The sequence below is a fragment of the Emydura macquarii genome, unplaced genomic scaffold (genome assembly GCF_026122565.2).
Source record: "Emydura macquarii macquarii isolate MOO-44397 ecotype Brisbane River unplaced genomic scaffold, CSIRO-AGI_Emac_v2 contig_3328, whole genome shotgun sequence".
NCBI classification, from domain to species: Eukaryota; Metazoa; Chordata; order Testudines; family Chelidae; genus Emydura; species Emydura macquarii.
The window spans coordinates 4,236,219-4,251,415 of NW_027133465.1; the positions used below are offsets into that span (position 1 = coordinate 4,236,219).

The following is a 15,197-nucleotide window of genomic DNA, read 5'->3' on the forward strand; positions in this document are numbered from 1 at the left end:
AAGGGACCTGTAACAACAACTTTTCTTAATTCTTTCATTTTTAGTAATCTAACTTTGCACCATTAATAACAACTGCCACACTTCACGTCTTCAAACATTTGAAACTTATGCTGGTTCACATTTTTGCCTTTTCCTTCGCATCAACAGCGAACCAGTCAAATTCCCTTGTGCTTTTGGTCAATTTCATATTCCAGTTCCTAATGCACTAGCACAATACAACATTTAGGTTGCAAAAACTCCAGAAGGGACTTCAAATCCCATCAAATTTCATGAAAATATTTCGATTAATATTGTAGGAAAATGAAGGAACAGTGGAACAGTTTTGTTTTATTAAATATAACCCACACACTTTAGAACTAAGCTAGCTGACGGTGTCCCTTTAAAAGGTGAAATTATTCTTCTCACATCCTCACCACTTGCAGTAAGATACTAGGATTCCCTCACCTTCTTTGTTCCCAGTTTCTGCAGGAACTGGAAGAGCTGCGTTGTGCTGAATAGCTGCATTGGCAACAGCATTAGCTGTTACAGTAAAGGCTGTTTGTGGAACCAGCCGAGGCATCAGCGGCACCAGTCGACGACCTTCTATAGACCATTCTGAGGAACTGTTCGGTCCAGACATACTAAAGAGAAATACATATTATGTGAAAGTATTCTGTTGTTCAAAAAAATTCCAATGGAGAAAAGCTATTAGATATTAAACAGGGTTTCTTTTACTAGTGACAGACTAGAATATGTAGAGTAAATCACATTTAAAAAAGCAAGTCTTGCAAATTAATGCATATTATACTCCTCAAATTAACTAAAAATACCAGAAACACAATAATGTTCATTAAACAGCCGTCAAATGTAAGCGTGCTATAGAAATAATTGTTTCTAAGACAGATCTCGTTCTACTTAATTAAAAATATTCGAAGTCCCCTTCACAATAGCCCTATCAAGATGGCAACATGTCAGATGACCCAACCCGTGTATTTCCCTTAACCAGGGCCAACCACCTGGTTTTAACATCTAATTAAACTCACTATTTGAAGACAAAACAGCCTAAAGAAGCATGTTATCCCATTTTTCTGCTATGTAGAAATGCTTCTGTTTATATTACTGTTTCACTGAATCAGTGAAGCCAGAATTGCAGACTATAGTTTTCAATGAGAGTTTTACTTTCATTTAAAGATATCGAGCCATTTGATTCATTACCATATACTGAAGAACTATTTTTAACTCTGGCTAACAGTACTAAGTAACTAGTAAAAAGATTAGCACTAATTAGTCCATCTATTTCCCAGTTAAACCCAGATTTGTTTCAGCATCTTCCACGAATTTTCCTACAGTACTTGCAGATTAGCATCAGTTGAGGTAAACTTTTACTTTTATTAAAAATAACTGAAAACACGAGTTTATATTCAGAGTGCTACCTCCAATATATCTAATGGTAATATTGCATTTTCCTAATGATGCTAGGAATTAATCCACAACAGTCAAATGAGCTCTTTGCTGCATTATTTCTTAGGTAGAATGAAAGACAGGAAAGAGACTAAGAAAGATGTGGCATTCTATAAACTAGCACCTCCTTTGTGTTTCCTACCATGTGTTCTAGATTTAAGTCCCTCGAGGCAAAAACTGCGTGTGTGTTAACAGGAAATTCAGTTTAAGAAATCAATCCTGATTGTTTTAATACATAAATTATTCCTTATTCAATATTCTTTTTTTTTAAAAGAAAAAAATCTAAAAAGTTATGCTATGTAGTTGTTTAACAGGACCGACTATTTCCAAACCTTTAAACCTGGAACATTAGAATGATAGTTAACTTAAGTATATGCCACTTTGGTGAGTTTCAGTTCAAAATACTGCTAATTGATATGATAGGCTACTTATACATGATTGTTGTATTGCCTTTTTCCCCCTACAACTTAAGAATTGTAAGAATCACAATTAAAATCTATTGCTGTTTTATGATGCTAACTTACAAAAATAAAGAGAAATTCTTATACTCTAACACAGTGGTTCCCAACCTTTTTGACTCGAGGGCCATATATATCATTTTTACAACCCTGAAGGGCCACCAGTCTCTGCCAGCAGGCCTCTTCTTCCCCTCCCCCCAAATGCAACAAGATGGAAGGAGTTCAGCGAGGAGGCTGCCTTCTTGCTGGTCTCCCGTCTCCCTGGCTGCAGCAGGGAAGCCACATGCCTCCTGTAGCCCTGTGCGCTCCACCTGGTTCCCTAGGCAGTGGCTCCCTTCCACAGCCAGGGGGACGGAAGATCAGGGCTCCCCTCCCTCTGGCTCCAGCAGGGACCCCGGCGCCTAGGGACACAGGCAGAGCGCTTTGCTCTCTGCTAGAGCCAGGGGAGGGAAGCACTGATCTCCCCTCCCTCTGGCTCCAGCAGGGACCCCAGCACCTATGGACCTAGGTGGAGCGTTTTTGCCGTGCTCCCTGCCACAGCCAAGGGGAGGGGAGTGTTGATCTCCCATCCCCTTGGTGGCATAAAGGAGTCTGCACCAGTCTTTTAGGCCCACAGAAACACACTCCCCCATGGTCCTTAGGCAGTGGCTCCCTTCTGCAGCAGCAGGAGGGGAGCCGTGGGCCACTTTTGGCCCCCCGGGCCACAGGTTGGGAACCTCTGCTCTAGCTGAACATTAAATAATTTAAAGGTATTTCTTTCTCCCTTAAAATAAAAAAAAATCTCAAGCCATTTGATTATTTCATTCTGAAAAACTACTTTTAGATTCTAAGAGTACTAAGCATCTCACTTTAAATAAGTGAGCACCAGTTTTCTCCCACAATCAGGTGGTCTTTGAGAAAGAAACCATAGGGAGACAACTAGAGAGCTGCAGAAAGCAGTTCAACCCATGTACTGCTGCACTGAGGGGTAAATATGGCCCAGACAAAGCTGCTTTTGCCTGCAGAACCTCTTGAACCCAGAACTGAGACCATCCCCCATCCAGGGCTCTATGACTCATGGGCCATCTGTTCCCCATAGCAATTGTGGGCTTTGGGAAAGAAAACGCAGAGAGGAGCCAGTCAGAGACTGAAGCTGCCACAGCAGCGGCACAGAGCAGCTCAAGTAGGAAGCAATGGACAGTAATGACATCAGGCTGCTTTCTGCACTTTTCACTCCATACATTTTCCCCAGTGCTGCCTGGCTGTTTGCTCCACCCTCTCTGACCCCCTCCCTCCTCAAGGTCCGTTGTCCTTCCATCTAGCTATTCCGCTGCTAACATAACCCCACCAAAAGGATTTAAACAAAATTAAAATCCTGGCACAAACATGAAGTTTGCAGCCATCACATTGTTCACTCTCCATATACATTATATCTGTTTCCCTACCTTCTGTCTGTCTTATCTATTTTGATTATAAGCTCTTCTCTCTCATGCTATATTTATGCGCAACACAATGTGGCCCCCTTTCAGCTGACTCATAAGCACTGCCCAAATTAATATGATAACATCAGCTTAATCCCAGATTTCAGCAGCCTCCACAAATTTTCCTGTACAGATCTGTCATCAGTTAAGGATGTAGTTACATGTACTGCTTCAATTGTCAATTGTGTTATTCCTTCAAGGTTGCTAGTGGTTTAAAATCTCAAGTATTTGGTTTAAATGATAAAGGACTACCCAATGGGAAGACTATCTGCTACCTTCGGGAAGTCATGTACAATATGACTAATAGCTTACTTATGCGCAATAGTTGTTAGCCGTTCATCATTTACGGCTCTCCGAACTTCAGCACGATGGCGCTCAGTTGAAATGCTGTCAAAAAAGAAAGCAGCCAGTATATTTTAGACATGGTGAGACAAATATATTTATCTGATCCTGTTACCTAAAATGAAAAATGTTATAAATAGCTCCACTCTAGTGGATGGAGAGGTCAGTATTTATATTTTAGAAATTGCCACTTGCTTCTTTCCCCCATGACAGTGAAAATCAAGTTTTTTATTATTCAGAAGGTAAAGAAAATAATTATCTAGTAGAGAATAGAAAGAATTTCACAATAGTTACTAGAGATTACATTAGTGGCTGCATGGCTGGATTTCCAATTCTAGGTTGCAATCTTACAAGAATGGAAGTGAGGAAAAAACCTTTTCATTTGCAAGATGAGCAAATGTGACCAGGAATCTTTGAAAGAAAATAAATATGGAATCCCCACTATACGGTTTCTGGAGTCACTTTTCTGATTATAAATTCATTTAAGAGCAGAAGATGTCACTCATAGGAAGTGTGTGTAATGCTTTTAAAAGAAAACAGGCTGTAAACCAATTACACATTCACCACATTTACCATAAGTAATGTGAGGTTTACCTAAGCACTTTGGAAAGTTCTCCAAGAAGGTCTTTCTTTTCCTTGGTAAGGTCCCCCTGTGCACGCAAGGCACTGATAACTCCAGCATATGCCTCCAATTCTAAGGAAAGATAGAAATATGATTTGCTCTTAAACATTAACCGCAAAAAGGGAGAAATAAAACCATGGTTTTAAATACAGAAGATTTTCTATTAATGTATTCACATCTTATAAAAAAAGGAGTATATTACTCCTTCAAAAATTCAGTGTTCTCTATGAGAGACTGATGATTTAGAACTATTTCAGTTAATTATTCTGCCATGTACAGCAGTTATACACAGCATATTTTGTTGTGATTTCACATCAGATTCTCCAGAAAGCAGTTTATAAGCCCTGCAACCCCGCAAGCCTTCTGCACAGAGAGTGGGAGTTCCACATGCAGAGGGAATTGAAAGATCAAGTCTTATATTTGTAAAGCACTATGGAATTCTCCAGGAGTAAATGAAATATTTATAAGATCTTTAACGATCAGCTTTTTAAAAAAAACTCCATAGGAAAGCTTGAGACAAGAAAAAGTTACTTCTATCCAAGGAAAAACTGACCTTCCCTCTAACACTGCTCTTTAATGAGAGGATGACAGCTTTTTAGCCTGTCATATGAATTTTGTAGTGAATGTATTTTACATAATTTCTATAATATATGTAACTGTTTAAAGCAGAAAAGTGCTAACACATTCAAGTAACAAGATACACTTAGCTTATTAATGTGTAACCAGTACATCAAAGACAATGAACTGATTGAACACTGGAAAAAGGTTGAACATTTTTCTTTAGCTTACAGAAAACTCTGAAGAGCAGAACACGGAAATATCACTCTGTCAAAATATATAATCTAATACCATGGGGCCCATCTTTCATATAATTGGTGTACCATTATTACATTCAGAATATTATAGCTGAGAGCCAGTTGGCATTCACATTATAAAACCCTGCTTTTACCCCATAAATTGTTAAATCTGCTATTTTAATATGAACTGGTATGGAACTTGCCATATAAATTGTCAGCCCAATTTATCAGTAAGTGACTTATTGTTCTAGTTATTGAACATTTCACAAAAAAAGTGTTATTGAAAGCCGTGTTTTAAATTAGCAATCTAAATCCTTTGAATTTTTTTTTAAACACACCTGTAAGGTGCCTCTTTCCTAGCTATACAGAACAACAAAATCAATTCCCACTTAACACCAAAAATAAATATTAAAAGGGACAGAAACAATAACAAAAAAGACAGACAAGAGCACAAAAAGCAGTCAGAAATTAGGTGCCAAAAAAAGCACGAGTTGCATTGTTCTCAAAAACTGCCAGTAAGTCCGTCCAGTGGACCCAATTTACACAAACAGGAAACAATGTCCAAAACAAGTCCTCTACCCAGCCCAGTCCTGACTGAATCTAGGGGAAAACAGAGAAGACCCACTTTGGTCAGACAGAACTCCCAAGCCAGAACACTGGGAAGACAGTAATTGCTGAAGTATTTAAGGGTTAGATGACAAAGCATTTTATATATCAATCCAATGGCTGCCATTAAAGTCAACATTTGCTCAAATACTACACAGCATTTTGAGAAATACTACGGTATTTTTCTGTGCTTAGACTATAAAGTTACTTATCTAAGACACCATTGTGTGATTACTGGGTAAAGCTTGATTTTTCTTTTTATGAAAAGCCACTATACCAAGACCTTGAAATTTGTATTTTAGCATCTTGGCAGACAGTGACAATCACAGGACAGATGTAAGCCCTTCCTCACCCCATCCCTAAGTAGCACAGACAAATTGTAACTGGTGCAGTCTCTGTTCCATGTCAAGGGAAACCCAGTTAAATGGCCCAAAAAAGGTATAAAATTAGGTTTAACTTAAACAAATGAAAACGAGCAAATTCAGCTTTAAGGCTGCCACTTCATCCCACGTTTCATGCTTCTTCTATGTCAGGGGTGGCCAACCAGTCAGAGACGAAGAGCCAAAAAATAGCTATAGATACCGCAAAGAGCCAATTCGCGCTGACCCATCAATTTTGGCGGCAGCTTCTCAATTTCACTTTTCAGTGTCTCTTACCTTCCCCCAAAAAATCCCTCTGTCCATTTCGGAGGCAGCTTGTCAATTTCACTTTGGCGCCCCATACAATACGCAGAGCAAAGAGCTGCAAAGAGCCACATTTGTATGAGCAAAAAGCTGCGGGTTGGCCACCCCTGTTCTATGTACTACAAAGGTGTCAGGGCATTGCTTGATATCACACTTAGTCTTAGATGTGATTTAAGCATCGACATCTTTCTAAAATCTGCTACGACATTTAATTTACTATGGAGTATCTGAGCCTTGCAGAGTGGTCTAATGGATAAGGCACTTGACTGGAAGTCAGGAAACATGGGCTATGTGCCTTGCTCTGCCACTGACCTGCTTTGTGACCTTGCTCTAGGGCAAGTCACTTCACAACTCTAAGCCTAGCTTGCAAACTCAGTTAGGGCCTCTAGATGCTACCTTAATACAAGTAATACATTTTTAAGTAATAAAAATAATGGTTCAGATTCTATACTCAATGTCCTGTCTCTTAAAAACAGAAATCCACCAAGATAACCAAGCACAGCAGGGCGAGATGAGAGAAAATAGTTTCACCCCTTTCTCTCAACTAATAATAATGTTATAGCATCACCTGAGGACCTCAAAGCACTTTACAAACATTAACCGTCATGCCTCTGCAATGTAAGTAGCACAGGACTGCACCTTTTTTTATAGATGGGTAAAATAAAGCACAGAGAGGTTAAGTGATTTGCTTATGGTCACATAGGAAGTAAGTGGCAAAGTCTCAAATATCTAATCTCTTGACTCCCTCTACTGTGTTCAACCACTAGACTATGTTTTTTAAAGAAAGTCTGAAAAGAAAACTAAAGATTTTTCTTCTTCCAATATTAAAACGCTATTAAAAACTAGTAAGTATAGTTGCCTTACTTACTGCATATGTATGTTATTACAGATGTAGCACCTAGAAACCTTCTTACAGATAACCCTTTTCATTTGGGCAGAGCATCCAGAGTTCAAAGCATAGCTATAGCAGTTCAATAGGCTCCTATTGTTATGACCGTTAAGCCAATTGAGGAGATAGTTTTCATATCTCCCAGCCAGTTCCTGTCCTCCTATATTTGAAGACCGGAAATGACATTGTATTGTGGGACTTTTTCTTTCATTGAGAATCTGTACCTCAGTAATTTTACTGCTGGAACTCAAACCACAGTGACAACTAAACATGGATATCACTGCAAGAGATATGTTTATCTTCATCTGTTTTCATACATAAAACCAAAAAAGCAGGTAGGAAATTAATCAGACATGTGGAGACCGTGCAAACGGAAAAACTAATCACTTTTGACTGAGATGCTGTGTGTCCTATTACCCACTAATGTGCATGAAAATATCATATGCAATGTAGGTACGTGGGGGCAGAGAGATAGACTACTGCAGCCACCAGAGGTACCATCCGACCAAAATAATTCTATGAAATTAGGTTTGTAACCAGCTCTATTTATTGAATCCATAAAGAGCATCCACAATTCTATCAAAGCAAGAGCTCTGAAAACACTGACACCTACTGATCACTTTCTGTTTGTTTTGATTGCAGACATATGAAAGTGTTTAATGGAAACAATAGGCTGTCAATTCTTTAAACAGAGATAGATACACAAAGTTGCAGCAACAAGTAGCCAGGAGGAAGCAGAGACCCACAAATTGCATCCCACTGTACCCAGTTTGCGAAGAATCCTTTTGCATTCATCCCTGCTGAGATCCAGAAGGGTTGGCCACACAACAGGCATTCTTCCTCTGTCTTTGTGCTCCCACAGAGCTCAACCTCCCTGAAAAAGAAAACAAATACTGTAAGTACCAGTCCATGCTCTACATCTAGCAACTTAATTAGTGCAACCTCTCCCCTCCTTCAACCTGCTCAGAACTTCACCAAGGTCATCTTCCTTTCCATCCATGTATTCCCTTGCCTGAATCCCTGCAATGGCCTTGCCATTTCATTATAAAGGAATTCTGCAACCTCACACCAGCCATTGACGTCCTATAGCCATTTCCTCAGGTGTGGTCTACATTTGAAAGTTAAATTGGCATAGCTATGTCAGTCAAGGGCATGAATAAACCACACTACTGACCAATGTAGCTATGTCAACATTAACCCCAGTGCAGACACAGCTATCTTGACAAAACAGTGCTTCCACTGACACAGCTAAAGTTCAGGGAAATGATGTTCCTACACTGCCAGAAAAACCTCTTTTGATGGTATAGGCTGCATCTACGCCATGGGGCTAGTTCAGCATAACTCTGCCAGAATAGCTATACTGGTAGAGTCTCTGTAATGTAGACACATCTGAGGGTCATCCTAGCCTATCTCTCAAGAGTTGCCTATATCTTTCTCAGATCTTCTTTCATGCTATGCTCACTCTTACATCTGGAACAAGATCTAAAATGATATACAAATCCCCTCCTCCTTATGCACGGAGCACCTATAATAGAAAGCGCTCCAGTTACGACTATATGAGCAATGGGACTGCATTTGGCACGCGTCGGTTATCTTGTTAACATCATCATGAAGAATTGCTTGTCCAGGCACAATGTCTAACTTGCCCAACCACATCTTGACAACTATGAAAACCATACTAATTAGAATGACTTTATCCACCCATTAAAAAAATTACTTGCCAGAGGCAGACAAGTTAATAGACTTGTGCAAGACCATGGCAATACTTGTACTGCCCTTGGGCCTTTAGACTGAAGCTCTACCGAGTAGCGATTATGGTTCTCTGTTCAGCAACATGAACGAAAGCAAAGCATGGGACACCCCACACAGCACAATGTAAACACTGCACAGGATGATCTCCCAGAGCACCCACAGAAAGCTGTGACAGCAGGACCGGGATACACCATCTCCTACTCCCAAATTCATTGGGCCTATTATCACAATCCTACAATTGACCAGGGCTTCCTGAAACCCCATACACAAACAGCAAGACATGACCAGCAAGGCTGTTACCCCCCAGTACGACCCTCAAGATGGAGGAAGTGAAATGCCCCCTCCGACCTCTATATACCAGGGGGAAAGGTCAGAAACAGCTCCTTCCACCCCCCGCTGACACCGCTATGCCCTCCTTCCTCAGCCCAGGAGGAGCAGGCTAAGTGAGGGCGGGGTGGCTACTCCGGGGGGGGGATACAGCTCCCTCTTCCCTTAGCTATAGGGGGAGGGGCTCGGCTCACATTTCCCTCAGCCAGGGGGGCACTAGCTGTGCAGGCTGAGTGCACGGCTCCCTCCTCCCTGTGTGTGTGTGTGTGTGGGGGGCTGCTCCCTCCTCCCTCAGCCGGGGGGGAGTTCAGTGGGGTGGGGGATGGGGATGCTCGAGGCGGCGCTGTCTCTCGTCCCGCAGCCAGGGGGGGCTATGTGTGGGGGATGGGGATACTCGGGGGGGGGGGGGGGGAAGGGCGCTGCTCCCTCCTCCCTCAGCCGGGGGGGCTCTGTGCGGGGGGAGGGGGGAAGACACGCAGCTTCCTCCTCCCTCAGCCGGACCCTCTCGGCTCGCTCAGCCCGTGAAAGGGCTCAGCCAGGTGAGATGCGTCGCCCGCCCGGCCGGCCGGCGGGGATGGGGGGCGGGGGGCTGCCCACTCCTCCGCCTTTGACTGACGTGGACCCAGCACCAAGCAAGCCCTGGGCGGAGGGAGTCGCCCGCCCAGGCTCCCGTGGGGGGAGGGGACTCACCTGCCCGGCCGTTCCGGGAACATCTAAAGGCTCCTCAGCGGCAGAGCCCGGACAGCTGCTTCGGGTTTGTTTAGCGGCGGCGGCGGCGGCTAGCTCCGTCCTGCCAAGATGGCAGCAACACTGCAGCGCGCATGCGCGCGCCGCGCGGGGCCGCGCGGGAATTGTAGTCCCGCCGCCCGCACGTCCTGTCCACGGCCCGCTTCTGACGTCACGACGTAGCCCCGGCCGCTGCGCGAGGTAAAGGGGGTGGGGGCGGTGACGAAATCGAATGAACGGAACGTTTCGCAGACGGTGGCGGAGGGCGCGAGGTACACCCACCTGGGCGTTGGAGCCGCCTCGGGTTTGACAACGCAGGAAGGGGACGGGCCTCACGCCCCGCCACTGACTTGGACGTACGGAGAGCGAGAGGGGACAGACATCCTGTGTTCGCGTTTTTTGGCTGGCTGGTTCTCAGGCAGGAGGCGATAGGGCAGGGAGGTGGCTGGCTGAGTGAGGTAGCAAAGCAAGTTGCTCTAGGCTGGCCTGGGTCGGCCCTGCCTGTGCGTGTTTTGTGCACCCAGGGCCATTGCCATCAGCCTCCTTCACTTAATACCTAGGTGCAAAGAGCACCCAGGTCTTGCCAAAGAATATGGGGCTGCACCCTGGCGCTGTTAACGGGACCACTTGGAAATACCATGAGATTGAAAAACTACCGTAGTGTCTGCAGGGAATAAGTGCATTGCAGTGTTGCCAACTCACAGTTGTGTGATCTTTGTTTTACTTAAAGGCCCAGCGATGCCCTGGAGTCATGATGAGAGTCTCAGCTTTCATTTAACAAAAAAAACCCAAAAGCCTCATTCTTACAAAGGAAAAACTCCACGAGCAGCAGGCCAATAAAAAGAACTCTTAATTTATTGTTTAAATCTCGAGATTTTTAAGCCAATCTCATGATTATGGGTGGGTCTGAGTCGTGGTTTTTGTTAATTTGGGCTTGCAATACTGCTGCGGTCATGTGATGTTCTTTTATTTTTCTGCTCATAGGTTTTTAGGCTCATGGGACGTTTTGGGTACTTCTCCTAAATGTACAATATTTATTATAAAATGTGTGTGTGGGATGTGAATGTTGAATCACCCTCAGTTGTGTAAGTGAAATGGGCAAAGAGTCTGCACACCTCTCTCCTGTGCAAACAATAAAATAATACAATTTCCTGCCCCCCACTCCCAAAAACAAAACAGATTCAGGGGTCCCTGTGTGCCTTTCAGAGAGTACAGTGACCATGTCTTCCCAAAAGCCAGGAATGTGGTTTTCAGACCCTTGTCACTAGTACTTATGCAGTGACGCAGGCCTCAGCTGGATATGAGTCAACAGTGTGCCCTTATTGCCAGGAAGGCTAACAGCATATTGGGCCGCATTAGTAGGAGCATTGCCAGCAGATCAAGGGAAGTGTTTATTCCCCTCTATTCAGCATTGGTGAGGCCACATTTGGAGAATTGTCGTGTACATTCCCTTCTTCTCCTTCTCCCCTCCCCCCACCCCGGTTACAGGAAGGATGTGGACAAATTGGAGAGAGTCCAGTGGAGGGCAATGAAAATGATTAGGGAACTGAAGCACATATGAGGAGAGGCTGGTTTAGTCTGCAGAAGAGCAGAGTGAGGGGAGATTTGATAGCGGCCTTCAACTACCTGAAGAGGGTTTCTAGGGAGCATGGAGCTATGCTGCTTTCAATGGTGGCAGATGACAACAAGGAGCAATGCAGTGGGGGAGGTCTGGGTTGAATATTAAGGAAAAAATTTTCATGAGGAGGCTGGTGAAGCACTGGAATGGGTTACTTAGGGAGGTGGTGGAATCTCCATCCTTAGAGGTTTTTAAGGTGCAGCTTGACAAAGCCCTGGCTGGGATGATTCAGTTGGGGTTGGTCCTACTTTGAACAGGAGGTTGTACTAGATGACCTCCTGAGGTCCCTTCCAACCCTAATATTCTTTGACTCTAATAGATATAACCTCAGGTTTTAAAGTTTATAAAGGAAAAACCCAGAATTTAGACAGGAACAATAATATAAATAATATCCAATCAAATACTTGCTTTTTATAAGTGTAAGATGGTAAATTACCATCACGATGAAAAGATTTTTCTACAACATGCTGTGTCATCCCAAGGGAATCAGCTCCTCCTGTCCCTGGCTGTAAAGTCCAGCTTCATCCCTCCTATCCCGCTTCTACCTCTCTCTGGCTTGTGATGCTCCTTTGCTTTGTCCCTGCAATGACCAATGGATCCATCTGTGAACTACAGCTCCTCACCTGGAGGCCCACACCTGTTCCCCAAGGGCCCAAACTGTATTCTCTCTGTCAGCGTCCCAATGTCAACCTCACTGGTAATAGGCTTTGTGCCCCTCCCAGCCAGGCTCCTTGCCCGTTGCCCTTCATGGTCCAGCTTCCTCTAACACAACTTCCTCTGGCCAAATCCCTTTTCACCCCAGCACAGTTTCTTTTCACCTTCTTCTCTAACCAGTTTCAAACTGCTCCCTTTAGGGAGATTCTGAGCTCCCTCTTCTTGGCTGTCTTTCTCAAAGACAGCATTCTAGGTTGCTGTACCACAGCTGCAACAGGTGCAAATGCCAAGGCCAGGGTTACTACGCTTATTTTTAAAATATCTTTTTCTTGACTTTGTAACTTCCTACAGGCTGGCCAAGTGGAGGAGCAGCTGCAGGGTCACTTAATATGCTTCACAATACTGCAAGGAAAGATACTCAAGTGGAATGGCCAGAAGATAAACATTAGCTACAGAAAAATGTTATAGACACAGAGAAAAAAGAAGCAAATCTTATTAGAAAAGAAAAAATCTCCAGAAGGATTGATTGTAAGCCCTGTTTGAGTTTGAATTTTATAGCAAGAAAGTCAAAAATCCCATTTCATATTTGGCTTCCAGAACGTAAGAAACAGCTGGAAATTCACTGAGGTGGAGAATGTGCTTAGATTTGCAATGTCTATTTCCAGTTCAGTTAGTGCTGCTATTTTCACCTCTTGGTAGCAGACATACTTAGATCTTACCTACGGAGGCCAGAATTGATTACCAGTTCCTCCCCTGCAATTGCATATTGTTCTTTGCAGGTTTATGAACCTCTTGGATTCTAAAAAACAATTATTTTGGACAACAAAATCTTGTAGGTCTCACAGAAAACTTTGCCTGTCTGTTTCTTGTTAATGACTTTTTCTCAAGAGTCAAAGTGAAGCAAGTATAGCCACCTGTGCACATTATTATCTGAAAGAAGAATTTGGCCCTAAATGTTGCACAAATTCAGTTAGATTCATCAAAGCTAGTGCACGGAGGTATAAATTGCCCTTCTGTGTGCCAACATTACCCTCCCCTGGCAAACTTATAGCAAACTTTGGGCCAGATGCTGCCAACACTCATTTGTGATGTCAGACAATTTGTTAAGTGTTGGCAAGATCAAGCCAAAAGCTCCTCTGAAATGTCTGGTGGAGGACAATCCTTTTATGGTTTATTTAATGACAGCAGGGATTTTCTATTATGCATTAATGTAAAAAAAAATGTATTTGGCAATTTCTCTCCAAAATTTGTTTTATAAAAAAAGAAAGAGACTGAAATATGGACTGTCTGAAGCTGCAGCTGCTGTGTTTCCGCTGATGATGTAAGATGATGTCCAAGAACGTGATGCAGCTGCAAAAAGGGATAATATCATTGTGGGGGTATGTTAACAGGAGTGTTGTGTGTAAGATACAGGAAGTAATTATCCCGCTCTACTCAGCATTAGTGAGACCTCCACTGGAGCACTGTGTCCAATTCTGGATATCACACTTTAGGAAAGATGTAGACAAACTGGAGAAAGTCCAGATGACAACAACATGATAAAAGATTTAGAAAACTTGACCTACGAGGAAAGGCTACAAAAAACTGGGCATGTTTAATCTTAAGAAAAGGAGACTGAAGGGAGGACCTGATAAGTCTTCAAATATGCTAACCGCTGTTATAAAGAGGATGGTGATCAATTCTCTCTGTCTGTGGAAGGTAGAACAAGAAGTAATGGGTTTAATCTACAGCATGAAGATCTAGGTTAGATATTAAGAAAAGCTTTCTAACTATAAGGGTAGTTAAGTTCTGGAATAGTCTTCCACGGGAGGGTGTAGAATCTTGATCAGTGGAGGTTTTTAAGAACAGGTTGGACAAACACCTGTCAGGGATGCTCAAGGTTTACCTGGTCTTGCCTCAGTGCAGAGGGCAAGACTTTATAACCTCTTGAGGTCCCTTTTAGCTTTACATTTCTATCTATGCAACTGGTCTGGGAGTTTAACACTCCCACATTTATATCTGCCATATCCCTTTGCTTTCATGGTGCCCCCAGAATCATGGACAGCCAACAGATATCAGGGTCTGCTGATTTTGTTTGCCACCACACATTTGAGCACATCTCAAAAGGGATACAGTTCTGGAGGTACACTCTTTGCAGGATATCTTGCTCCCCTTATTGTCCTTGCACAATGATGAGAATTTCTCCCTTTTACTTGTAAAGAGAGAAATAATGATTAGCAATAAAGCCACTAAAAGCTTTCTTATGATTTCCAATTTCCTCTTACAAATACTCTTTGCATTTTAATAGCAGGAAACCTGCATAATTTATTGTACTTAAACAGAATAATTTTTAAAAAATCAAAACCAGGCTAGATTTCACTCAAAGATATAAAGGACAGCCAGATCATTTCCTATAAAGTACAGTTAAGGTATTATCTTGCAACCATTATTAAGTGGTAGAGATCCTGAAAGTGAAATAATGCTGACCGTAGATATGTTAGAGAAACTCAAGAATGATAACATAATTAAGAACTACACACACACACGATTTCATTAATAAAAGTTTTTTTTTTTTAATAAATACATATCAGTGACATATGTACAGTGACATGAGTGAAACAGTCCCTACTAAATATAAATGGAATGTGGACACATCTGGAAAAGCCTTTTTGAACAATATTTTATTTTAAATAAATCTTAAAATGTTAATTGTTAAAATAGAATAATCATGCTAGAGGTATTTAGAGGGTTTATGAAGTTTTTTTCCCCTCATGTAGTGTATAACATACATATACTTTAAAAGCCTCATTACTAGAAACAAACATCTTTAATGGGCTATGTGCA

The 15,197-nt window shown here is 42.4% G+C and overlaps 1 protein-coding gene across 5 annotated transcripts in view; it reads right to left on the reverse strand.

Moving 5' to 3' along the window:
- The window catches only part of EMSY (EMSY transcriptional repressor, BRCA2 interacting), a 63,112-nt gene extending 52,959 nt beyond the window's left edge, over positions 1-10,153 (reverse strand). For all 5 annotated transcript variants that reach the window (XM_067533220.1, XM_067533218.1, XM_067533219.1 and 2 more), the window contains exons 1-5: positions 10,067-10,153; positions 8,063-8,171; positions 4,295-4,394; positions 3,671-3,745; positions 445-620 (exon numbers count right to left, since the gene is read on the reverse strand). In XM_067533220.1, coding sequence (XP_067389321.1) covers positions 445-620; positions 3,671-3,745; positions 4,295-4,394; positions 8,063-8,132 — 421 coding nt within the window. In that variant the 5' untranslated portion in view covers positions 8,133-8,171; positions 10,067-10,153. The remainder of the gene's footprint in view (positions 1-444; positions 621-3,670; positions 3,746-4,294; positions 4,395-8,062; positions 8,172-10,066) is intronic.
- Positions 10,154-15,197: the final 5,044 nt, after the last annotated feature.